At 28.9% G+C, this 26,544-nt stretch overlaps 6 protein-coding genes across 7 annotated transcripts in view; 5 read left to right on the top strand and 1 right to left on the bottom strand.

Moving 5' to 3' along the window:
• The first annotated feature begins 2,932 nt into the window (after positions 1-2,932).
• LOC101510934 (probable protein S-acyltransferase 6) lies at positions 2,933-6,605 on the top strand. Its single transcript, XM_004501670.4, has 5 exons — positions 2,933-3,088; positions 3,234-3,416; positions 4,434-4,730; positions 5,408-5,641; positions 5,775-6,605. The coding sequence occupies exons 1-5, from the start codon at positions 2,981-2,983 to the stop codon at positions 6,303-6,305; spliced, it is 1,353 nt and encodes a 450-aa protein (XP_004501727.1). The 5' UTR covers positions 2,933-2,980; the 3' UTR covers positions 6,306-6,605.
• A 2,583-nt stretch (positions 6,606-9,188) lies between these two features.
• LOC101511244 (mitochondrial import inner membrane translocase subunit TIM8) lies at positions 9,189-10,747 on the bottom strand. The gene is made up of 2 exons (XM_004501671.4): positions 10,588-10,747; positions 9,189-9,693 (listed from the first exon to the last, which is right to left on the bottom strand). The coding sequence occupies exons 1-2, from the start codon at positions 10,633-10,635 to the stop codon at positions 9,505-9,507; spliced, it is 237 nt and encodes a 78-aa protein (XP_004501728.1). The 5' UTR covers positions 10,636-10,747; the 3' UTR covers positions 9,189-9,504.
• A 2,033-nt stretch (positions 10,748-12,780) lies between these two features.
• On the top strand, positions 12,781-13,927 carry NAC39 (NAC domain-containing protein). The gene is made up of 3 exons (XM_004501672.4): positions 12,781-13,032; positions 13,220-13,503; positions 13,591-13,927. The coding sequence occupies exons 1-3, from the start codon at positions 12,852-12,854 to the stop codon at positions 13,807-13,809; spliced, it is 684 nt and encodes a 227-aa protein (XP_004501729.1). The 5' UTR covers positions 12,781-12,851; the 3' UTR covers positions 13,810-13,927.
• A 137-nt stretch (positions 13,928-14,064) lies between these two features.
• On the top strand, positions 14,065-15,728 carry LOC101511894 (uncharacterized). The gene is made up of 2 exons (XM_004501673.4): positions 14,065-15,186; positions 15,295-15,728. The coding sequence occupies exons 1-2, from the start codon at positions 14,650-14,652 to the stop codon at positions 15,433-15,435; spliced, it is 678 nt and encodes a 225-aa protein (XP_004501730.1). The 5' UTR covers positions 14,065-14,649; the 3' UTR covers positions 15,436-15,728.
• A 4,693-nt stretch (positions 15,729-20,421) lies between these two features.
• LOC101512218 (ubiquitin-conjugating enzyme E2 27) lies at positions 20,422-23,867 on the top strand. 2 transcript variants are annotated; one of them, XM_004501675.4, is made up of 6 exons: positions 20,422-20,548; positions 20,685-20,869; positions 21,040-21,088; positions 22,266-22,425; positions 22,576-22,665; positions 23,518-23,867. In XM_004501675.4, the coding sequence occupies exons 2-6, from the start codon at positions 20,692-20,694 to the stop codon at positions 23,617-23,619; spliced, it is 579 nt and encodes a 192-aa protein (XP_004501732.1). In that variant the 5' UTR covers positions 20,422-20,548; positions 20,685-20,691; the 3' UTR covers positions 23,620-23,867. The 2 variants fall into 2 exon arrangements, with proteins under 2 accessions (XP_004501732.1, XP_004501731.1); XM_004501674.4 differs by having other exon boundaries at positions 20,425-20,548; positions 20,665-20,869.
• A 2,299-nt stretch (positions 23,868-26,166) lies between these two features.
• The window catches only part of LOC101512741 (probable serine/threonine-protein kinase At1g54610), a 4,303-nt gene continuing 3,925 nt past the window's right edge, over positions 26,167-26,544 (top strand). Inside the window, exon 1 of the mRNA XM_073369110.1 lies at positions 26,167-26,536. Coding sequence (XP_073225211.1) covers positions 26,461-26,536 — 76 coding nt within the window. The 5' untranslated portion in view covers positions 26,167-26,460. The remainder of the gene's footprint in view (positions 26,537-26,544) is intronic.

The raw sequence follows: 26,544 nt of genomic DNA, 5'->3' as shown, positions 1-26,544 counted from the left end.
ATAAGAGTTACAAATAATCAAATATAGAAAAAAGATATTGGAACTAGTGTGGTTAACTTATCCAAATTTTAAAAGTTGGCCTTTCCTAACAAATTATTGATTTCTTTTAATAATTAAATCACATGTTAGCAAAATCTAAAAAATGCACTCTTAAAATACTATTACAATTGTTCTTTTTAATTGTCATTTGTAGGTTATTTACATATATTGAAGGAAACAAATAAATTTTGATATTTTTTATAAAATTATTTGTCTTTTTCATATAATGTCTTTAACTATTTATTAATTCATTTCACATTTTTCTTTTTGTGCAATAAATAGTTACAGATGATTTTAATAAACTAGTACCATTTTAAAATTAAAAATGACAAATAAAAAGAAACAACAAAATTTCCCAAAAATTGACATTTAAAAAAGAAAGAAAATAGTATTAGTAAAAAACTAATTTAGTCAACTTCTCGTACATTTTTTAGTCAAAAAAACTTATCGTAACTTAAATGATTTTTGATATTAAGTGAAGACTTTTTTTCTTTCTTTTTCCAGATAAATGAAGACTTCTTTCATGAATAAACTAACTTTACATGAAACTGATGCACACAATTGATAGAAACTAACATTAGTAGATTATATAATAAAAATTAGTATATTCCCAAAAATAATATAGTTTTCTTAGTAAAAAAGATGAGTTTAATTTCTGCAAAAAAATGTACATAGTCGTTGAATCTTTATCAATCATATGAATATATGAATTATTTTATAAGTAGTTATAACAAGAAATAAATATTATTATATATCTAACGATTATCATTAATTGATAATATAAAAAAAAAATATAAATTAAATTAAAACAATATTAATATGTTCCTTTAAAATCTTTTGTTAAGGTTGCACAATAAATTACAATCTTCATATGTAGCAATTATTCAGAAATACAGTAGTGTTTATTTATTTAAAACAATTCAAACGTCAAAAGAAAATAAACTAGTACTACATTATTAAGCCCATTATTTTTTTAAAATACTTCCTCTTGTCACAATTTTAAAACAAAATAATCTTAAAACTTAGATATTATAATTATAAATAAAATTTGACTATTTTTGTATTATTTAATGATAACATTTCATTTTTTTTATCTAGTAATGATAACATTTTTAATACATCTTTTATTTTATACAAAATATTTAATGTCGATAACTGCCAAAAAATATTAAAAATTGACAATTTAATAATTTTAACCTGTCTTATGCTTGAAATCTGTAAAATCAATTACACTTAATTATGTTTCTTAATATTTATAAAAATAACTTTTACTCATATTTGTGGTTGGAGGTAGGAAGTACATATAGAAATCACAAAAAAAATTTATATTCACTTATATTTGCGGATAAAATCCGCAACAGATACAAAGCGAATAACTTAACCGATATCTATATATAAAATAAATAGATATTTTAATTGTCTGTTAATTAATGATTATTTTATCCATAACACACATATTAAAAATAATAAAGTTATATAGTTTTAGTATTTTTACCCTTCATTCATTAAATAAAAAATAAAATTCATTTGATGCATATCTTTGAGTTTTAAGGGTACAAAAGAAAAAACATCATTTTTTGTATCTTGATTTTATAAAATAACCAAAACTTGAAAACAAATGTAAAATATTTAAAGGACCGAATATTAGTTTCAAAATATTTAACTCATTTGTAACTAACTTTGTCTCAAAATAATTGATTCTTTCAATTTTCAATAATTTTTTTTGAATTGTACAATCTAATTAACATTGTTTGCATAATGATATTGATAAATGATAATCTAGTGATATCTAACCAAGATAATTTGATAAAAATAATATTATCTCTTTCATTTATATATTTTTTATAATATGAAATGATCAAATAACTCTACTATTTTAAAATAGAGAGAATAACAATTTATAAGATTGAATTTTGTAATATATTTGATTTATTTGTTAATGTATCAATTCTTTTATGTATTAATATATATTTGTATAGATAAAATAGTGGAAAAATTACAATAAAAACGATGTTTATACAAAATGATTTGAATATTCATTAAACAAATACTCACATAAATATAAATAACGTACAAATATATTTTTTTATCCCACTGGTAAGATAGCAAAATAACAATTTATTTATCCCAAGATACTCATGATCATCTCTGTATATATTAAGACCAAAGTTGAATCGATAAAAAGTCCTATTATTGAATCCAATTAATTATCACTAATTGTAGTTTAATTAATTTGACTAAGTTTTTGTTTAAAAAATTAATTGACCGGCGGCTCAACCAACAACGACTCTGGATTACCACATCATCGCATGAAGTCGAAGTCTAACAATTTTTTTTTTAGAACGATATTTGACATTTCAACAATGTTATACCAAAGTCAACGTAACCCCTCCTTTTATTTACCATCTTTCTTCATTTATTATTATTATTATTTTAAATAAGATATATTCGCTGCTTTTATCGATTTTAATTAATTTTACATATATTTAAAAAATATTCTTAAATAAAAAATATTATTAAACTTTTTTCATTAACATTTTGCTTTTTTTTTTTTAATATGTAGACAAAATGACAAACATTATAAATAGATTTACTTTAATAGAATAGAAACCCAAAACCATTATTAATTAAATTGTAACTTTTGATATAATTATTTATTTTTTAAAATTGTCAATATTTTTATCTGTTTTTCATTTATTAACTAAATTAAATTTTGAAAACAACAACTAAATATGAATAAGTTTTTTTCTAAAAACAAATTGATAGAGCAGTACTTTCGAAAATAAAATAATGTTAACTAATATTTGTCACTATAGAATTAAAAAATAATTAATTTTAGAATAAAAACGAGTAAAATAAAATAAAATAAAATAAAAAGCGGAATCCTTCTTTCTCTTTATTGTGGTAGTTCAACTTCATTCACATTCAAACCAGAACTAAAATGCAAACACTGCATCCTCCGGCGCCGGCGAACTCAGAAGGCGGCATCACCGGAGCTACCCTCGATCCTCCTCTGGTCAGAACTTATCGCGCTTGGAAAGGCAATAACGTAAGTTAACACACAAATCAAATTTAATTTTCTATCTTACAATAGGATTATGATGAATAAGTTTTTGTATTGTTTTAATTCAACTCTCTGTTATCATTACTATTACTGTTTGTTTTTGAATTAGTGATTACTGTATTATTTTCAGGTATTTTTCCTTCGAGGGAGGCTTATATTTGGACCCGATGTGAAATCTATATTTACAACAGTGTTTCTTGTCGTTGCTCCTGTTGCTGTTTTCTGTGCTTTTGTTGCTTGGAAATTGTTGGATGATTTTCCTCATCACGCAGGATATTCAATTTTTATTGTAATTATTGTTCACACAATATTTGTAAGTATTTTTTTTTAATATATGCTGGAAATTTTAACTAGTTAAGCCTTATTGTTCATTAATTGATTCACTGTGACTTTATTTTATTATATGTTTAGTATTTGTCTGTTTCCCTTAATTAGTGTTTGATTTATACTAGAGCATAATAACCATAAATGAGTTGTCATCCACATCAAAGGTTTGAAGCCACTGGAAAGACACATTTTGCTGCTTTAATTTATCAGCATATTGTTTTCATTTTTTATATGGTATGTTTTACTTGAATGCATTGGGTACTGCTTTAATCAGGAGATTTTTTCCTATGTCCTTGCCAATTAGTTATTCTTAACTCATCATGGGACATTGTCATCTTTTCCTACTTCAATAAATTTATACAATCAGTTAGCTGAAATGGACTTTAGGAACTCATCGCAGTTTTCAAAATTTTCAAGTTTCCTGGCTCAGAGACACAAGGAAAGGTAGAGAAAGAGAAAAACTCTGTAATTGCTCAAGGAAAATTGTTATTGCCTAATGTCGAAATACTTTGTGATGAACCCTATTTATACTATTCTTTTAGAGCCTTACAAAATAGAAAAATCTAGAGGCATAGAAAGGAAGTAATTGTTTACAAGAGTAATCTAGAGAAATTAAGGTAGCTCTAGTTCATGTTGATAAAAAAATCTAGAGATCTTAAGGTTCCCTAGTTCTTATGTCTTCATTTAGTAGCGTTTCTTGAGAGTTCCATTATATTCTCCATCATTCTTCATCATTTCCTTTATTGAAATACACAAGTTCGGCATTTGGACAAATTTATGGATTCTGAATCTTCTGATATCTTGTATATTTTGCTAGATATAAATAAGATTTGTGAATATTACATGTGGATGTTGCAAAGAGTCTCAAATGTTGTCACTAAACTTTAAGAACTTCTTATGTTAAAAAATATGGTGTCACCCTATCAATACATATGCAAATCTGTTACAGCACAATGTTTATTATTCACCATTTTATTCCTAAACTCATGGCGCGCATTCTCAGGTTCTGATTGCCCTTGTACTGACCTCAGGAAGAGATCCGGGCATAGTGCCTCGCAATTCTTATCCTCCGGTGGTAGATGATTGTGATGGAAGTGTCAATGTCAACGGTGAACTAAACCCGCCGCAACATTTACCACGATTTAAGGAAGTAATTGTCAATGGAACAACTGTGAAAGTAAAATATTGTGATACCTGCATGCTATATAGACCTCCTCGCTGCTCTCATTGTTCAGTATGCGATAACTGCGTGGAGCGATTTGATCATCACTGCCCATGGGTGGGTCAGTGTATCGGATTGGTAATGATTATTAATTCATACAGCATCAGTGTTATGCTTTCCAATTTGAAAATGATTGTATTCAAAACGACCTCTGAGTCTCTTTCTATTATCTTATTATGATTTAAAACTAGAAGAACAGTTTTTGTGCTTTCATTTTAATCTGTTGTCTGTGTTTTGTTCTTCTTACATCAAAAAACTGTATAAAATCTTGCATAATTATGAAATACTGATCAAAATACTTTAGTAGAATGTTGATTAAGCTGTCAATTTACTGTGGTCAAATGGTTACATTCACCTCTTAATTAAAAACAGATAATAATATAATCAAAGTTACTATTGGAAGGGTGTAGGCTCTGGGCAGTCATGTCTATACAGTCATAGAATAGAATCATACATTGAGAACCCTTATGGATATTTGAACAAGTTTTATGTGTATATGATTTTTTTTTATATGATGAACATATTCTTGACTATAATTATTTGTTTAGTGTATATAAAAAATAGTAAAGGATGATTCTTTGCATGTATGTTGGTATTTTCTGCTTCATGCCCAAACATCATTTTCAATGGCACAAGCACAAGAACAAACACAATTAATAACACATGATTATAATTGCAGAAGATATTATCATGAAGTTGCTAACTTAGAATTTTCTGCTTCTTTTTTTCTCTTTGCTTATATGTACATGTGGCAGCGAAATTATCGGTTCTACTATATGTTTGTTTTCTCTGCAACCCTTCTTTGCCTGTATGTTCATGGCTTTTGTTGGGTCTACATCAAGAAGATCCAGAACTCAGAGGAGATAACAATTTGGAAAGCAATGATCAAAACCCCTGCTTCCATTGCACTAATAATATATTCCTTCATTTCTGTCTGGTTTGTTGGAGGGCTCACTGCATTCCATACATATCTAATCAGCACAAACCAGGTTTGAGCTCTATTTAATTCGTTCCTTGACCTTAAATGAGACTTTTTACTATTTCATTTGTAAAGCACTCATTCCTTTCTAGTTTGTTTTTCTTACATATGCTAACGATAGTTCCTTTTGGTTTTATATGCAGTCTACTTATGAAAATTTTAGATACCGGTATGACCGACAAGTCAACCCTTATAACAAAGGGGTAATTGAGAACTTCAAAGAAATATTCTGTTCTTCCATTCCTCGATCCAAAAACAATTTCAGGTCTAAGGTTCCAATTCCTAAAGAATCGTCAGAATCATCTAGAAGACAGGGTGTTGATACACTTATGATTAGAAAAACAGCAGGTGATCTGGAACTAGGGTCGCAAAGTTACAATGAGGTTGATGAGGCTGAAAAATATTATAAAGATGGGTTTGTCATTGATGAGGAATATGGAAAGGGTAGTGACTTAAGTGATACCTCCGTAGATTTAAGTAGAATGCTTCACACAGAACAGGGGCAGAGACAACTTGTTTCCTTTGTAAGGCAATCCATGTGGGAAAGAAGCAGCAGAAAAGAAGACATAACTCCTGAAGTTCTGGACCAGATACACGAAGCTGGGGAGTCAAAACAGATCACCGGTGATAGTAGTAATGAGCCTGGTGGCAGCTCAACAAAAATGGCTCCATAATTTCAGAAAACTTCAAGGATGTAAATCAAAATTACAAAGAAAATGATGGGTGGGGGACAGAGTTTGTTAGGTTGGGATTTGATAGGGAGGTAGTGTTTGTGTCTTATTGTTTTGGTTAAAAAATGTCATTGGAACTTGCTCATTGATTGCTGAATAGTTTTTTTTGTTGTTGTTGAAGTTATTCTATGGTGGTATAGTTCTTTTAAAAGTGGCACTTGTGTACAGAAGAAGAACAATAGAAATTGTGGAAAAGAATCATTCCAATACGTTCATTTACTTATTTTTCCTTCATTTCTTTCATTGCTGGCATCATTGTTTGTAAATTTATTCTGCATTTTATTTTGTTTTATTTATTGTAGAAAAAAAACAGTAGGATAAACTCTATTACATTGATGTCAATTCCTCCGATGAATTAGGAGGATAATCCAGATGATTATGTACTTGTTGGCCACCGTGAGATGGACCACAAAGAGGCTGAGTATTGGAAGCTAGTCAAAGAGTCAGGTAAATACTCAAACCATAGCCATTAGATTCTACATGTTTTTTTTCTTTCCCTTTAGAACAAAGGTTTGAATTTTGAGTTTAGGGGCTATTATGTTATGCACTTTGATGCGTTGTTGACAACTTGCCGAAGGGAACAGCGCCGTGTTACATTGATACATGGAAAATAAAAAATATCACCAACTAGACACTAGTGATCTAGTTGTCTGAAGAAGCACGTACAAGTCTATAGATTACAACGAGCAAAAAGTATATTTACTTTCTGTCTTTCAATGATACTCCTATATTATACATAATATTGTTGTTAATCCCATAGACTTTCAACAATAAAAAATTTGGAATGATGGAAGAGTTTGATAAAAAGAAAAATGACAACTGAGCTATAAACTATTAGTGATGAGGTGATTGATTGTTTGAGAGGATACTCGTGAAATGAGCTGCTTAACTGGGTAGTTTGTGATGGATAATTTCTGTATCTGCTTCTTTATTAGTTTTTGTTTGCTTCTACTAGATTACCGATTCAATCTAATAAAAATAAATATTAATTAAACTTTTTTTCAATTTAATATGAATTATGTATTATTTATCGGCCTAAATAGTACCGCAATCATTTTAGTTAACATTTTAATAAAAAAAAAATTTTTCTCGATTTGATCATTTATTTTAATTTTAAGTATTAATTTAATCTTTTATATTTTAAAATGTCAACAATGTTATCTTTGTTTTTCACAAAAATTTAAAAAATTTATTAAAATTGTCAAACAAAACTCATAAAATTAATTATCATTTTCAATACAATACAAATTTAATCAAATTTATAACTTAAATATTTAAATAAACTCATATTTTCATTCTTTATTTGATGTTGTTGGAGATAAAAATATAAATTTATTTCAATATTTAAGTTATGTCTATGAAAACTTTCAATTTTTTTTTATTTTTTATTTTTTTTTATTATCATTCAAAACCTTAAATCAGAGCATAAAGTGGAAATAACATAATAGATGTATGATTAAATTGAAACAACGGAACCACATAAGAAAACATTTTTAAAAACTAAACAACCTATCTTAAAAAAAAACTAAACAACCTGCATCTATCTTGATTCCTCTACAAATATAGAGCGAATGTTTTTCATGGACCCATACAAAAAGAATATTTTTCTTCTCATTTCTTCTATCCTTCAGAGGATTGAAAAAAGCTTATTTTTATCATGTATATACGTCCTCTCTGTTTATTTCCTTCTTAAATCTGCTCGTCCAAAGTATGGAAAGGATAACAATTTTTTTAATGATATCTTGTGTGGTGCCACAAATCATTAAATTGAGGCGCAGATTCTAGCATGCCGTGTTTGTCTCCTTACTTAACGTATGACCTCCACATCGTACATTGCTCATATGATACTAAAAAGCTACAACCCTACGTTTCTATAATTCCTAGATTGATGTCCAAGTTTCTCTATTATCCAGATGCTGGAAATGGAGCTATGCAATGACATGCTCTTTGAAATCTTTCTACGCCTCCCTCCCGAAGTGCTCCCACGTCTCACCATCCTTAACAAACAATCCAGTGACATGATTAACAGCCCACTGTTCCAAACAACATATTGGGCACAGAAACTTCAACTACCTCGTCTTTATGCTATGGTGTATTACCAACGTAAGTTGACCAATCGGATAGGCTCTGTCTTAATCAACAAGGAAAATGCTAAAAGATTGGACAGGAATGAGTTCCATAGGTATACACAGGTCCCTCGCATTCGTTTTCCTTCCAGTTACTACACTAGGCTCCTCCAATGGACCGAGACTATGCTTCATTACTATGAGATGGGGGCAAATAGTAACAAGATTCAGAAAGCAAATGAGTGGTTAATGCCACACCAATGCAACAGGTGGACATCACAATCGATCACACTTCACAGTGCTGGAAACTCAGGGAACGAACAAACATTGTGATTCAATCATTGGTATCAAAAAATTTCCCATCGGCTGCGGGATAGAAAATGAAGTAATTGTTGCTTAGGTCAATAATTGTAATTTAGGGCCCATAAGTTTAATTCAAGAGTATATACAATTTAGCATTCTGATTAAACTGCCAAAAACTAAAAGATTCACCAAAATAAATTTAACAAGAAATTAGCAAATAAATTGAACACTATCTAATGGAATAAAAAAACAGCAATCAGAACTTTTGACCCCAATTAAAACTGAAGGCAGAGAAGGGGAAAACACTAGTTTGGAAGGAAAAAAAGAGTGTCTAAATCGACCAAACAGGATAATTTAGTTGAAATTGCAGAATGAAAATAGTTGGAATTTGAAAGCAAGTACATGTAGCAAAATATATTCAAGGAAAATTGCTAGCTGCCACGGACAAAACCCTTGGTAAGTTGACAATATCAGTGCTGTTATAACATGTTTCACATATGAATAAATTTTGTTTTTGCTTGATAGTTTAAAACTGAAAACAGCTCACAATTCATCCACCCTTCAGACTTCAGTCAAACAAGCTGTAAGATATTCACCACAGACACTGAGCATTTTATCATCAATACTGAACAGAAAACGAAATATTCTGACACAATGGTCTTGAAAAAACTTAAAAAGGAAGAATCCAAAATTTGCTAAATAATTATGCGACTAGTGATTATAAATGGGTGATATTTAAGACTGTATTTGTTAATAAAAAAAGCCATTGATCTTCATTGCATACTCTGAAACCGTTTCATGATAAGCATGCTCATCTCCATGTAACGCTGTGCACAGTTTGTAAGGCAATTAGTTTCACTGGAACTGAACTTATTCCCAGGTGTACCAGTGATGCATTTATCCCAGCATTCACTAGTCAACTTTGCTACCATTTCATTAACCATAGCTCTTTGTTGTTCTTCCTGCATGTGGAAGACAAAGTTACGGTTATAGTTACTTTACATTACTGGAGAACAATGGCCAAATTTTATTTATTTTGAAAGAAAAACAATGCCTAAAACATAAGTTCATGCCTACACATAAGTGATATAAACCGGAATACCATTTTGAGCCTCTAAGCCATGATAAAACAACTGTGATCAAACAATGAAACTTAAACATCATGTTCTTCACAATAAAGCATAAGTATAGACAGAACTACAAAATTTGATAATAGAAAATGGCATGAACAAAAAAATAGCACTTAAAGTTACACTCAATAAACGATTTAACTTAACACAAACACAAATTTAGCTCATACAACACAGATAGAAGGTGTAGCCCATAAATTTTTTTGATCGGTGTAGAATCTAGATTTTAAAAAGAGAAATGCTAAACAGTAGGAACAGAACTCAGACAAAATTGAACAAATATTAGTATCCCTCCGTGTTTATTTACCGATTCCAGAATTACAACTTCAATGTAATTGGTTAGGATAAACTCTGTTTTGAGACTATATTTTCCCGTAAGATACTGTGGGTGTTCTTTTCAGTATATGATGATAGGTAAAATTAAGCTCTGCTAAGTCTAACCAACGGTAAATGTAGTCCAACGTAACTCACAAAAAAGAAAAAGCCATAAAAGAAAATCACAAGCAGCTGAAGTGTAACCATGGAGTATTCTATTTCAAGTTTATACAGAGTGTAATAAAAATAAAGAATACATACTTATTTACCGAATTCATTTTAATAAGTAAACACCGCGAAACATAGCACAAGTATAATCGAATTAAAAAAGGAACGTTAGAATCTGGAATTTCATAATAAGAACAAAAGCAACCAAACGTAATCATACGATGGAGAATAAATAAAACTTACAGAGTAAAATTTCTGCATTTCAGCTGAATTAAGGTCCGAAAGATCCATGATGAGCGAGAGAGGGGAGAGGAATTATTGTTCAGATAAATATAAATCTCGCAAAAACCCTAATAACACAGAACAGGCGAAACAGAATCACTATGGAAAACCTAAAGTTAAAAGACGAAGCGAGGAGAAAGAAGAAGAAACATGCAAGAAGGCCCGTTCAGTAGGCCTCACGTTTTAATGGGCCAAGCCCAAAGCTAGAGTGAATTAAGGCCCAATTGTTGGCCTAAATTGAAAACACACACATGAAATATGTTTTTCAAAAAAACGAATAAATTAAAGGAAATATGGGGGAAAATATTAGTTATGGGCTATGTATAATATATTATTTAAATTTTTTATTGAAACTTAATTATCAAATTAAAAAAATTCTATTTTATTGATATCTAGTTTCAAAATCAAGATTTAATTTGGTTTTGATTACCTTAATAAACATATTTGAGGCTAGTTAATTATTTTCTTCTATTCATTTCAAAAATAAAAAAAGTTATATTCTTCTCTGTTATTTATTCTTCTTTTTTATTTTTATTTTATTTTTTTACTTTTTTTATTTTGTATTTTATATTTTGCAGCCAGTTAAAATTTTGAAAAATTCAATGATTTCTTAACTTGATGTTTTGGTTATTTTACTTATCAACACAAGTGTATAACTGAAATGGGATTTTTAAATGGGAGTCAAAAACAATAATTAGAAAGTATTCTACAAAGTCATAATCATTGACAAAGTTTCTTATGCATTAAGCATAAATCACCTTTTTGTGCTGTATTTCTAGGTAAAGAAAGCACATCAAACTTTGGCAAATTAAGAATAAAAGATCATGTGATAGAAATGAAAAGAGAGAGAGGGCAGAAAACCGGATAAAATGAGAATATTGATTGGTTAGATGCATTAAGAAAGAGAGGTGAGACCCATGTATAGAACTACAAGACACCCATTTAAAGGTTTACCACCTACAAAAAGCATTGCTTTTGTTGCTGCTGTTAAGCAAAGAGATTCAACCTATGACAATATATATATATATATATAGGGATTTTTATTGTCTAATTCTTTTCAATTTTCTAAAGAGGGAGTGAATCTTTTAGTTAAGTGGGAAGAAAAAGTAAACTCTTCAAAGCAAGTACATGTAAGCAACATCTTCTTAGTGAAGTAAAGGACTAATCTTAAGCTTTTCTATACCTGTTGGGAATAAGCCTTTGGATTTTCAATTCTGGGAATCTGATTATGGTAATAAAAAAAAAACTATTAAAAAAAACTTTATTTTTAGAAATATTCGGCACACATAAATTTAAGCAGTCCAGTCATCCATCCACTTATAATTGAAATTTACAAATAAAAAAAATATAGGAGATAAAGTAAAATTGATGGTATATCAAATATGAGTAAGATTCTCACGATAAAAAAACAGATATTGAGTAATTTATAAATGAGAAAGTTAATACCTAATAACATAAGATTTTAGGTGAAAATGTGATGTTTAACTCACTAGTGTGATAGCTCTTAACCTAAAGTGATGATCTTTTGTACCCCTCATGACCTAACATTGGTACAAGAGTTGATTGCTTGACGTGCCCGACTTCTTTCTTTTTGTCAAAAGTCTTCTTGAAAATATGGTCAAACAATGTGTCTCGTTGATGTGGTGCTCAAATGAGTGGTCAAATTCTCACTTGAGGGAGAAATTGTTAATATATCAAGTGTAAATAAAAGTTTCACATTAGAAGAAAAAGTGGATGTTGAACACTATTTAAAAAAGATGACTCTATACATAACACATTTAAAAATTTGAGTGAAAACATGGTGTCCAATCCACTTGTATAATTGTTCTTCATCCATTATGATAATCTCTTAATCCTAACTTTTTATTATATGAGATGCACTTAAAGAACTTAGCTATGGAACGTTAACTATTGTCACATCGATATTATGTACACACATAATAATTTGTAATTTTCAAACCCTTAAATTTATTATTCAACTTTTATATATAATATCTAAACATAAAATATTTTAATCATAATTAATTTTATAGTCCTCCAAATTTGAATTAATTAAATTGTCAAACAGAAAATTTAGGCCATTAAGCATTGTCCCCTTTACATGTATGTCATACTCAACCTATTCAATATAAATATGCCTGAGTTTGATGTGGCTATCCTCAACATCACACTCTCTGAGTTGGTCAAAATAAAGCCAAATTTTGAAGACAAGTGTTTTTAAGCAAATGGAAAATGTGAAGTTTATTAAAAATGGAATAAGCAAATTGCCTCCTGGTTTTCGTTTTCAGCCAACCGACGAAGAGCTTGTCTTTCAATACTTAAAATGTAAAATCTTGTCCTATCAATTGCCTGCTTCAATCATTCCTGAGATCAATGTTTGCAACTACGATCCTTCGGATTTGCCAGGTACAACTTAACATGCTAATTAGCACAAACAAGTTTATATTCTGATGGTTTTAAATTGCAATTGCATTTTCAATTATATTGGTTGCATTTTATCACAATGTAAACATTTGCGGTGTAACCGCAGAAGCATAAAACAATTTTTGGTCTATAAATAATGTGACTATATAGTTTACATGTGTGTGATTAGGAAATTATGGTGAGCAAGATAGATATTACTTCAGCAGCAAGGAAACAAAGTATCGAAACGGAAATCGCATGAATCGAACAACGAAGTCTGGATATTGGAAAGCAACAGGATCAGAGAAGAAAGTTATAAGAATTTCTTCATCAATAAGTAATAATAATGTTGGTCTTGCAGGGATAAGAAAAAGTCTTGTGTTTTATAAAGGAAAATCTCCAAATGGATCTCGAAGTGATTGGATTATGCATGAATATCGCCTAGTCAATGTAGAAAGTAACTCATCCCACCAGGTAATTAAATAAATATTTTATTACTTAAAATTGAGATATATTTTTAATTTAGTAACTAACATTTATAAAATGTTGTTGTGTTGGCAGAAGTATGTAAAGGAGATAGGGGATTGGGTTGTGTGTCGAATATTCATGAAGAAAAGAAGAAATGTAGACAAATACAGTGTTTCAATCATGAATCAGCCAAGATTCTTTGATTTTATGAGGGTACACAACGCTGCTCCGGGGCCTATGATTACATCCTCATCTTCTTCAACTTCCACTGAGGTTTCTTCATCTGATCAAACAAGTGGCTATATATGTTGATTTTTAATTTGCAGATTAAGTTAAGTTATTTCTGTGATTTATGCTATATATATATATATATTGAGGAAAATGGATCACATGGCTGAGAATATTAACGCTGATTTGATTTGCTCTTTTATATATTGGAATCCCTCTTAAGATAAGAAAATGAATTTTAAAAGTTTTCACATTATAAATATTTTCGCAAAATATAAGTGACCTGTCGTACATCAATACTTAAAAATTATCAAAAAATTCTAATTAAGATTGACGATACTTTTCAAAAATAATAATTTATAATCGATATATATTCAATACAAGATATATATTTATTTTTTTATTTAATCAAATCAATATTATTTTTTAATCAATATATCATTCATAAAAATGAAGGCAAATATACAAGATATCCCGTTCCATATGATATGATATGTTATCTTAATTTAATATTTATTGTTTTAACGACAAATGTTAGTGACGCGGTTGCTTCCTAGTATTGAAGGTCAAATTTTATTTTATGAAGACAAAAAATAAAAAAGAGTCGTATAACATATTCCATATTTAGGTGCGGAGTAGCTATATGTAGCAGTTTACTGTTAATTTCTCCAAGACAGCCTTGTAACGTTCATTCCTTATCTAAAGTTGACGCTTTCCAAGTTCCAACAATATTTGTCAAATAAAATTAAAACAGAATTTTCCATTTGTTATGTTCTGTAATTAAGCATCAACAACTGTAAACACAAATTGTGTCTAGTTAACTATCTCAATCTTCAACTAACTCTTGCTCAAAACCCCTTCATATTCCCTCCTCTCTTCCTATTGTTTCAATTCAAATCAAAAAACTTTTATTCTATAATTAACATGGGATGCAATCATTCCAAGTCCACAAATCCTAATGGAGGAGATGTATTGCCTCCAAGAATCCGTCCTCTTCTTCGACAACGAATCGAAGAGTTTAGAAGACGTAGGAATGCTCGAGGCGGAGAAGACGGCGCCCTCTCCAAGAAACAGTTGTTGAAGGATGTTGACAACGACTATGATAGAAACTCTTATAATCCATCTACTGATCTTGCAAATGAAATTTCAAAGGAAAACCAAACTGCAATAGAAAAACTATCTCAAGTTGTTCCATTGCCTGTTTCTGAATGCGGAATTGAGAGACATGATCAAGATGAAGACGAAGATGAAGACGAAGAGGATAAATCCAGACTAATAGGTCCAAGATCGCCGAGTTTCAAAATATATTGCATTGAGAATGAGGAGAAAATAGAAGAAGTGTTGTGTGATACACATGAAGATGATGAGGAAACGAATCAAAACAATGCCTTGCAGAACAAGTCACTTAGTATTGACAGCGATGCAAGCGCTGCATCGGGGAACACAGCAAACTCAAATGAGGTAATTAATTATCGTGTTATGCTCTATATGTTAAGTAATGACCGTTAGAGAGTGTAATCTACATTAGCAAGATTTTGATCTTAGTCTTTATTATATGTTTGTGATCAGGTTGTTAAAATGGAGACAACTCCAAAAAGAAAAGGACATCGTAATAAGATAAAGAATCTACTAAACGTTAAACATCTACAGAAGAATCGAATGATGACATGTTCTGGTAATGATAGAACAAATCTTCTTGCAGAAAATTGATTTCTACATTAGGTGCTGCCACAAAGAAATGTTGAAAACAGTTTAATTACAATAATGACTTAGAAATAAGTGTTATTTGTTTGGGCTTTTATAGGCATTTTTTACAATTTCTTGTGAATCTGGTAGCTATTATTCATCAGATTTAGAATGCAATCAACTTGTCTTTGTAAAGTGTCCTATTTAACTAATGAAGTTCACATTCAAAATGAATTGTTGAAACATATACTCTGAATTTTTTATGTGTTTCTTTTCCATTCTTATTTGAGCAATAAAATGAAATGCTTTATTCCTTATTTTGCTTGGATCTAGACTCAATGCATTCAAATTTACACATATTAATTAATCTCGATAATCAGTTTAAGACCGGTTGGTTTACAAAGTAATATTTATCATTGATTTGAAATCAAACACCCACATCAACTATCTTCTCACACAATTAATGGATAGATAGAATTTGAATCTACTTTGTTTGGAAAAAATTGAGCACAATAATTTTCGTCAACAATATCTAGTTAAAACAATTTAAATATATGATTAATTATATTCAATTGATATTTAATGTATGTAATAAAAATGTTGTAATTCATTAATCGTCTAAAAAAATACAATTAATTACGATTTTAAATGTAATCAGCTATAATTTTTAGATGTATATTTTAATACAAATTGGAGTTAATTGATATATTGTATATTTAAACATTTAAAAATTAAATATATTTAAACACACTTTTAATGTATATAAATCGGGGTTAATTGATATTACTATAATGTTAACCATGATTTAGTCATTCAAATTAAATTAAAAAAACTATAATTATTGTTTTAAAAATATCAATATATTAATTAGTCATTCAATTGTTGTTTTAAAAAACCATCATTTTGAACATGAAAATAATTCAAGACAATCTTAATAGACTAAAAAAAACAACTATATAAGATAAATAAAAAATAAATAAAAAAAACTATATAGCAATGTGCACAATCCAAACAAGACAGTTATATTAAGACAAAAGAATTGTGAATTATGAAATACTTTTACCTCCACATAATTTATCTGTGAGTTGAATCTGTCGCTTAATTATATATCATGTGTTGTTCACTTTTTATTACATCATTATATAACTTTATTAAACTTATCAGCTTTAATTTTGATTAGTTATTGCATATTCTTTAGCTACAATTTTTACTAAGCTTTGCATATCATTTTGGTTAAAAAAACTACTTCTAATCATACATTGTCTGTTCATCTAACAGGTTCAAGATCTAGTACGATAGAATTTCATATTAATTGTCACATATTTGAATGGTAATTTTTTTTTATATACAAACTATTTATTTATTAATTATGTAAATAAACTTATTGTTTACAAAATTTCATGTCTATGAGAGCATAACAAAGTTTAATATCTAATAGTATACTACTCTGAAAAGAAAAAGAGAAGCCATAGTTGGTAGTTAAAAATATAGTAAATGTTATTTTTATGGAAAGATGTAGTCGGTGTTTATTTTAATTGCCGTGTCTTATGTAATTTCGCTTAGCAGGTAAGGGAACTCTACCGAATTGAAACAAATAAATGATTTGTTAGTTTGCTTTTATATTGATTTAAAATTAGTTTATAAATATAAATCAATTTAATATTTTAAATAAATTTTTAGTTTAAATTAATTATGTTAATATGTATTTTTTTAATTATTAATAGTGTGTAAAATAATATTTATTTTCAATAATTTATAATATGATTGTTATTATTTTTATCTTTAATCAATTTATTATTTTGAAAAGTATATATATTTATGACATAATTTATTTAACTTAATGGGATATTTTGTTAAATTGTGTGAAAATCAATTTTTTTAAAAAAAAAATATTTTCTTGTAAAGTATTTGAAAAAAATATTTATAATAATGACATGATTTAACTATTTTTAAAAAACAAAAATAATAAAAATATTTTAAATTAGTGAACCACTCGAATGTTAGTTAATGAAAAAAGTCATATAATAAATCTATAGTTCGTTATTAAGTTAGGTTAGCAAGAAGAAGAAAAAAGAAAAAGACTTTAGTGAATAAAAGAAAATAAAACAAAGACGGCTTGATAGAAAAAAAGAAATAGAAAAACTTGCTTAGGTGGTCATAGGCTGTGGATTGAACTTGTTTCGACTTCATTTAAATTTTAGTATGTTATCTCTACTTTTGAATTTGACTTATTAATATAATCTATTAATATTTTTACTCTCTTTTTCTAATTCAATTTGATAAAATCTTTGATTTTGAAATAGTGATCTTTGATACAAAATTTATTTTTGTAAATTAAAATATTAATTTTTATGGTAAAGTTGTTAGTGTTGTTACGGATCAAAAATTGATTTTTAGTAAATGATTTTATAATGAAAGATAACTTTGAAAACGGTGTTAGATATTATTATTATTATTATTGTTTAAGCAATCTTTTTTAGTTTAACAGCAAAATTGTGATATGCAATTTATTTTCTTAGAATTGTTATTGATTTTCTTATGATATTGATATAAAAATCTATTTTGATTAGAGAAAATATTTATCTATGTTGAAAATTAATTTTCATCCGATAGAAGTCGTTATAAAAGTTAAACCGTATTTTAATGAATAGAAGTAGTTATTGGCTACAAACTCAATTTTTATTTAGTTAAAATTTTATGTTGTGATAGTTTGATTGTTGAATAAATTTTTAGAAACCTTATTGATATTAAAAATAATAATTTTAAAAAAAATAGTAAATGTGTTGAAAGTTGTTATTATAGTCATTTTTTTTAGAAAATTAAAGTTATGATTTTTTTGAGACAATTACGTGGAGATTGTGTTGATTTATAAAATAATAATAATAATAATAATAATAATAATAATAATAATAGTAATAATAGTAATTTGATTGTTTTAAGAGAAATTGTCTAAATCTTAAACTAAATTCAAACGTTACTTGAGTAGAAGTTACTAGTTGAAAGACAATTAAATACTAATTTAATTATTACTTTATTTGAATGTGTGAACCGAGTTGTCTAAGAATATGTGGCGCATAATTCTAGAAAGAACTTTGTAACGGCAAAGACATCGTTCCATTCGATTTCCTATTTGAATTATATGTGATATAAATGCATTGTGATATAATGTATTGGTTATGTTTGTGCGTTATGTTCAAAATATGTGTGTTATTCGAATTACATGTATACGAATAATATTATGAGATTAAGTAACTTGCGTATTTTGATTTGTATCGCATGGCTATTCAAGGTGATGACTTTTTGTCTAAACTAGGTTGATTTAAGACAAAGTTGAATGACTTTGGACGCTCTAGTTGAGTGATCTATTTTATTATTAACTAAGGTGGTGACATTCATGTATGCATTGATGACCTAAACTTAGTCGCAAGTACGTGGCGATAGTTCCTTGAAAAGACAACGTGATTCAGAAAAGTACTCAACAACGGGGTACTTAATATGAAACTCTGAAGATCATTTATTCAACAATGGGACATTGTCTAATGGTGGAGACTATTTCCTCTACAGAGTGATGATGTTCCAATATCATGCATTGACATATAGTTTAACGAATAAGATTTGTGCTTTGTAATTTATAATCTGAAGTATATGATTTATTTATATTTTTGCTATAATAATTATATATACATTTTTATTTGACGTGTGTTTGTTATTTGGAGAAGATCCTTATATTTAACAAAACGTCACATATAATGTTACTTGAACGAATAATGTCGCGATCAACTTAGTAAGAGAAATGAAAGGAAGTACAACAACATAAAGACTCTAAAATACTTTTGTATTAGCGTTAGACTATTGAGAAAGTTATCCACAAGAGATCAGAATCATGACAAACAAGAGTTTATTTTTTGCCAGTAAAAAGTCAAGAGTTTTGTCTTTATAAGTTTCTTTTATTTTCATATTAAATTTACTTTTGTAATTGCGAATACTCTGATTTATTATTTTTAAAAATACAATTGAAAAAATTATTAATTGATTTTTAAAGTAAATGAGTATTTAAGATAATTTTATAAACAAATAAAAAATGAATATGTCTCTTTATGTTTAGAAAGTCTTTAGTTAATGTCTCGAAAAAACGTGATATAAAAAATTTCAGACTAATTTATTAGAATTTTTTTTTTTAATTTTTTCCGAAAAAAATAGATGTAAAAAAGTTTTTTGTTAATTTTTTTTTGAGTTAATAATTTTGATTATTTTTCAAAAAAAAATCGAGAAAATAATTTTGAAATTTTTTTAATAAAAATATTTTGGGAAAAAGATTTCGATTATTAGTTGAAAATTTTTTAAGAGAAAATGTTTTTGATTTTTCTTTTAAAAAATAATTTAAAAATATTATGAATGTATAGTCACATACATCTCTTACACCTAAGTAGTGTTATGTAAATGATATAATAGAAAGAAAAAAAGTAAAAATAAAATAATGTGTCAAATAAATGCATGAAAATGAAAGATGTACAAATATCACGATCCTTAATATAAATATGAAGTGAGACTGTGAGAGATGTAAATTTTGTATGATGCTGTTTGTAGTAATTAGATGTTAAAATTAAAAGAGAAAGAAAAAATTGCATTTACAATTAATACCATCGTTCTTTTAAGACAACTTTCTTGAAATGAGTATAAATCAAACACAAAGCTAGATTGCAAAAATATAATCTAACAAAATGAGGCGTGTTTGAGTAAAAAAAGAATATAGTATTTTTATTATAAATAGATTTACATTAATATATTGATATACCGATGTTGTAATTATTAAATACAATAATAAGATTAATACTAATCATTCAGTAATTTACATCGATATTGCACTAGTTTTTGTTTTCTCAACAAAAATACAAAAAAACAGATCAAACATATACATTGATCACATAAATCAAAGTATTTAATTATTTGTTGTTATAAGAAATTATTATTGATTGTGGATGGAAAATAATCTACTTTATTCTAATAAAAAAAAAAGAAAGAAAAAACACTCGCCACTCACGAGTATTTATACTACAACTTTACTACTACCACTCATATAAGGTGAAAAACAACCGTGTAGCTTTATTCTTAGCTTCTTCTGTATAGCTTTCACAAGGTGAAGCGTAACCGTTTCTTTTTCTTCGTTTCTACTCCTTCGTTTCCCTCACATTTCTCAACCCACACAATACCTTATTCTTTCTGAATTGTGACTCACTCTTTCTGAATTTCTAGGGTTCGGTGATTGTTTTCAGATTGAAGATGATAGATTTTGCTCGAGTGCAGAAGGAGCTTGTTGAATGCAGCAAAGACGCTGAGGGATCGGGTATTCGAGTAATCCCTAAAAGTGATAACCTTGTTCATTTGATCGGAACCATTCCTGGTCCTATCGGAACTCCCTACGAAGGTGGTGTTTTTCAGATTGATATCACATTACCTGGTACTATACTATTTTCCTTCGGCTTCTCTTTTTTTTATACCTAATTGTTGTTTTTCAATTAGGGCTAGGGTTTTCGGTTTTTGGTCTTAGTTGTTGCGTATTGCTAGTTTATCGCTTTTTTTTTTAATGATCAATGAAGATTCATTTTCGTTACTTTTTTGTTATTGCAGAGGGATACCCATTTGAACCCCCAAAGATGCAGTTTTCAACCAAAGTCTGGTATGGATATGTTGTTTCTGTTTTCTCTCACTTTTGTAATGAAACGTGTTGGATTGTTTATTATACATAGTGATTAAGTTTGATTTGAGTGTGATTGTGGAGCATGTGATTGGCAGTGTTATCTATGCAATTCAGCCAATTGGTGGCCATCCATTATCTGGGTTGATTTAATTATTGAATATTGATGCCAGTACAAGTTGTTAACCTGAAAAGCTTAATAAGTTGATCCTTTTCATGAAGTGTTGTTGTGTAGTGTGTGGTATTTGGTTTCCAAATCTTGATAATATTAGTTTCGTATTTCATCATTTTGCGCCAGAATCACCTATGATTAACCCACATGCTCGTGGATCTTTGATGAACACTCAAGCATACCGCAGAGAGAATAACAGACCATAGAATTACGTGGTTTGGCACCTTTTGCCTACATTCACATAAACACCTCAACATAATTCTATTATATATCTCAAATAAGATTACAACAATAACAACTTAACTCAATTTGTGTATCACCCTACAATATTCCAACTCAAGAGTTACAGGAAATGGTATCACTCACTTCTCACATGACAAATGACCACCCACACCCTCCTCTCTCTTTGACGTGGTTGAGTATCATCAACTCCGCACATATGATCGCCCAAGAATAGGGATGCCTCAACTTTCTAAGGATCACTCAAGATTGAGGATACTTCAACTCTTCACATCTTCACATGATCACCCAAATTTGAAGATATTTCACTTATTAATAAGTCTCTCTTTTTATAGTAGAGAGCATGACTTCCATTCATGTATGTAACTTAGTAGACATTAATTGTCTCAAATTTGCATTAACTAACTTAGTAGACATCAAATGTCTCCATTCACGCATCTCTTAAATTTCCTCATTTGCATTGATGTTTGGACATTTATAGTTGATTTCCCAACACACCTTTTGTTAACCTTCCCCTTTCACCATCTCTTTTTGATTGCTAAACTTGCCAATTATATTTCTTGTGCTCGTTTCAATTGCCTCATTATCAGGTGTTCTAGCTCCTGAAGAAGTGTATGATTATTGAGTTTTTATTTTTTTCTCTTAGCCTTTAATTACTTATGCTTTGCAAATATGGCATTTTATGCATTACTGTCGAACAAATATGTGTTCAGTTTACTAATTTTGTGACACATTTAACCATTGAAGGCATCCAAATATCAGCAGCCAAAGTGGTGCTATTTGCCTGGACATCTTGAAAGATCAGTGGAGTCCGGCACTGACTCTGAAGACTGCACTACTTTCCGTGCAAGCACTTCTGTCTGCCCCTCAGCCTGATGATCCTCAAGATGCTGTGGTGGCACAGCAGGTTGGGTTCATTCTCTTTACTCTTGTGAAATGTTTCTTCTCGCATGCTTTGCGTGTTTGACTGGCGAAGCACTTTTGATTGGTATTGCTTATTTTTCCTGAGTCCTTCTGTCATTCTATCTAAACTAGTGTTTATCTATGGGTGATGCAGTATCTGAAAGACTATCAGACATTTGTCAATACTGCTCGCTACTGGACAGAAAGTTTTGCCAAGACATCATCTCGTGGGATTGAAGTTAAGGTAACAAGCTGCTTGCATTTATGTTTTGGAATATGGACACACATCATTAAATAGTATGTTTTATTTGGTCTTACCAGCCAGGGTCCTTTTATTAACATTTACAGTAGACGTTTATACTATTTTATGTGGGTTTCTTTTGCACAAACGTCTTGTTTTGGATTCCATGTATAATTTGATCCCTTAATGTAGTAAGTTGTATATTACTTTGGTCTTTAAAAGTCTTGTGTATACAGATTAGTCTTTGAATATATCAATTTCTTTACAAATCCATTCTTTTGTCAGGTAGGCAACATGTGGCACTTGTGTGCTACTTAATGTTACACGTATGTAATTAATGTGCCATGTCTACAATTTCATTACACCTTAACTGTAATAGTATAGTTGATGGAAAAAAATGAACTTGTGAAAAGGAAATAATATATTTGTAAAATTTGACATATTAAGGATCATATTGTATATAATTATCTTGTTTTATGTATTTTGTTGTTAAACACTTCACTTAAGAAAGATTGATAATGATCTAGTTAACATTATTGTATTAAACAGTGCTTTTATGATAATTTTATAAGAAAGCCATAAACATACAAGTTTCATTCATAACTAATCATGATCGCTGATTTTACGTGTCCTAGAGTTTTTATTCCATAATTGTTTTTTGGAAATGAATCTGGCATTGGCATGCATAACCAGTTTAAGAACATTGATGTTGTACTTCTTATATGGGAAGCTCAAAATTATGAAATTTAATCTACTCGAGTAGTTGTAGACTTGTAGTTATTTGATTTCCATTACTAATGTATTAATTATGATGTAGTTTTATAACGCTTGCAATTTCTATTTTATTTTGTTCAGGTACAGAAACTCGTCGAAATGGGATTTCCTGAAGCTCAAGTAAGGAGCATTTTGGAAGCTGTTGGTGGTGATGAGAACTTGGCTCTTGAAAGGCTGCTGTAGCTTATGTATGGGATTTTGACTGCAGTGTTTTAATTATTTTGAAGCTTAGGATGACATGTTGCATCGCAGTAAGATGTTGGAAACACAAACAAAAAGAATTAATTGAATATAAAGTATAACCTACTTAAGTTATATCGTATAGTCTTTTTGTTTATCTCTTTGAAAACTTTGTACTTGACATTGTCCTGATTTTATAGCAGGTATGAAATTGAATGAGTATCTTATATATTGGCAAGGTTTCTGCTTCATGGATAATTTGTTGGATTTTAGTTTTTTTTTTTTGGGTTCAAATTTAATGTCTGGTCCTAAAGTGTGTTTGATTTTTGGTCTAAAGTAGCTTGGATAAATTATGCTAAATTCTCTGATGGTGTATTGAGCAGGTTGACAAGAGGGGAGTGGATCACAGTAGTTAGTTGATTTAGGGGAAATTTTGCCTTGGTCATTACACGAATATTTGATTGTGTTAATGTAAAAGATATATTTTAGAGAGTAAAATATAGAATTATTGACCTTTAGTTTATAGTATAAAAAATATATTTGCATATATTTTATTACTGTCCAAAAAGATAATTGATTTATTTACTTTTAATAATGTTTACGGGTCAGAATGTTGTTTTAGAATCTTCAGATTGGAAGTGAACTGTTACATTTTGCCTTGTAAATTATTTAAGTTTAACTATGAAGTGTAACCGATTCATTCTACTGTGCAAGTTAATGTTGATTGTTGAGATGTTAAAGTTCTGTATTACCAAACAATTGCTGAGTTCTGTTAATCATTAAGACTTATGTGATTAAGTTGAGAACATGTCTGTCTTGCCGTTGTGCTCAATGCCGCCTTTTGCAGACTATGGATTTGTAGGTTAATCAAACGTATATTGTTTTGCAACTAGTATAAATTTTAAGCTATATTCATCTTGTGATCTCTTAAGATGTTTAACTATGTTAGATGGTTTCTTTTAAGTTTTTTCTTTTTGGGTCTGTAAAGGTCTTTCAAGTATAATAAGTTACAAGTGTATACTATTACCTTTACTAAACATACTCGGTTAAAAAAAAATTGTTACCTTTATTTTAACCGAATTTGTTTGCTACCGTTCTTTATTACTCCTTCTAAAGTTTGATTTCATAACAGTTTCAAGAAGATGGTAAGTGTGAGTGAAAGCAATGGCGGTGAATGGTTTCACAAAAGTGGTTTGCATATATATATATATATATATATATCCTTTTTTTACTCTTCATTACATATTCTATTAAAATTTATACACCCTTACTATTTTTTGAACTTCAAGAAGTAGCATTGTGGTTCTGCGAACACTTTTTTTATTTGTTAATAGTTAATTTAATAAATAACAAATAATAAAAATATTTAAAAAACAAAATAAATTTAATAAAATCAAACAAAACATATTTAATAAATAAAAAAATAAATGAAAAGTTAATACGATTGGATAGATGTGTCAAAATAAATATATTATTTAACAATTTTCTATAACTAACAACTTTCTCTTATTTTTCTTCAAGATCTAATAAATAAAAAATAATAAAAATAATATATATTACATTATTTTTTTTGATATATTTATGCAGATAAAATAAATATTATTTATTTTAGTACATCTACTGATTAATTTTGATATAATTTTTTTTAAATTTTGTAAATATAATTTTAATTTTTTTTATATTTTTATTTATTAAATTAACCGTTATAAAAAAAGATATAGATAAAAAAGTTCCAAATTTTCATATGGTTATTATTTTGTTTCATTTGAGTTTTTTGCAACTAATAGTTTCGTCACAAAAAAAGTTACCAATAACTTTTTGTAAATATTAATTACCAACAATAGAGTTAATATTATTATTAAAAATAAAAGGATCAATAATTATTTTTACAAAAAATAAGAAATTCAAATTCAAAATATTCCACTATTTTTATAATTTAATGTGTACGATTTTTGTTGATTGGTTTTTAAAAGAAAAAAATAATTCCTTTTGCTTGTTAAATAAGAAGTGTAAATTGAGTAAAAAATAAAAATAAATAATAAGTGTAATTTAATTCGTTTTCCTTAAAATTGGTATTTTCTCCTGAAAGCTTACATGTCGTCCTCTTTCTCTTTTTAAAGATATTTAGTTGTTTGTTTAGAGCAATGAATGCGAAGCAACAATTTACTCCATATGGTGGAAGTAATAGTATTTATTACGTAGGGCATGGTAGGTAGAAATAACTCCATGTGTCAGAGAATCTTCAAATCTTGAATTTGAGAATTGAAAACATTAACTACGTCCTCTATTGGTAGTATAGTCCATTAATTCCAATCTTAAATCGTTGCACCTAAATTCCTGAAACAAAATTTAGATGAATTCAAACATAGCAATAGTAATCAGTTAAAGTTGAAGCTAAAAGTCAAATATCAAGAATTTAAAAAGGCAATTATTTTCCCATGTTTTACTTTTGTGGCAGCTTGACCTTTTTTTGTTCACAAAAAATCATTGACGTCATGTCGTTTTGGACTCTCTCTCATAGCCACAGCCACCATTTAACTGACACCACCAGCTCAGACTTTCAGACGCAGTGGCATTTCCGTAATTTCATCCACTTGCCGTGTCGTTTCTTCAAGGTGCATGCGTAGCAGAGAATCACAACCACACCTACACCTTATTCACTCTACTCATTACTCTCTCGCCTTTTCAATAAACAAAAAGTTCATAACCTTTTCATTTTCCTTTTCCCTCTTTCGATAAACCACCGTTACTCTCCGCCGTATACGGCGGCGATTTCTGCAACTTAACTGTTTTATCTTCGATTCCATGTGTTTTTCATACTCTGCGTGCTGCCTCACCTGACGGATGGGTTGCGTGCTTGGAACGCCGTCCGGTGACGGAGCTGAACGCCGTCGCCGGGGAAGCCAGTGTAACGGCTCTTTCGATGGC

The sequence above is a fragment of the Cicer arietinum genome, chromosome 5 (assembly GCF_000331145.2).
Source record: "Cicer arietinum cultivar CDC Frontier isolate Library 1 chromosome 5, Cicar.CDCFrontier_v2.0, whole genome shotgun sequence".
Classification (NCBI taxonomy): Eukaryota; Viridiplantae; Streptophyta; class Magnoliopsida; order Fabales; family Fabaceae; genus Cicer; species Cicer arietinum.
Note: the sequence above shows the minus strand (reverse complement) of the source record. Positions and strands in the feature narration are given on the sequence as shown.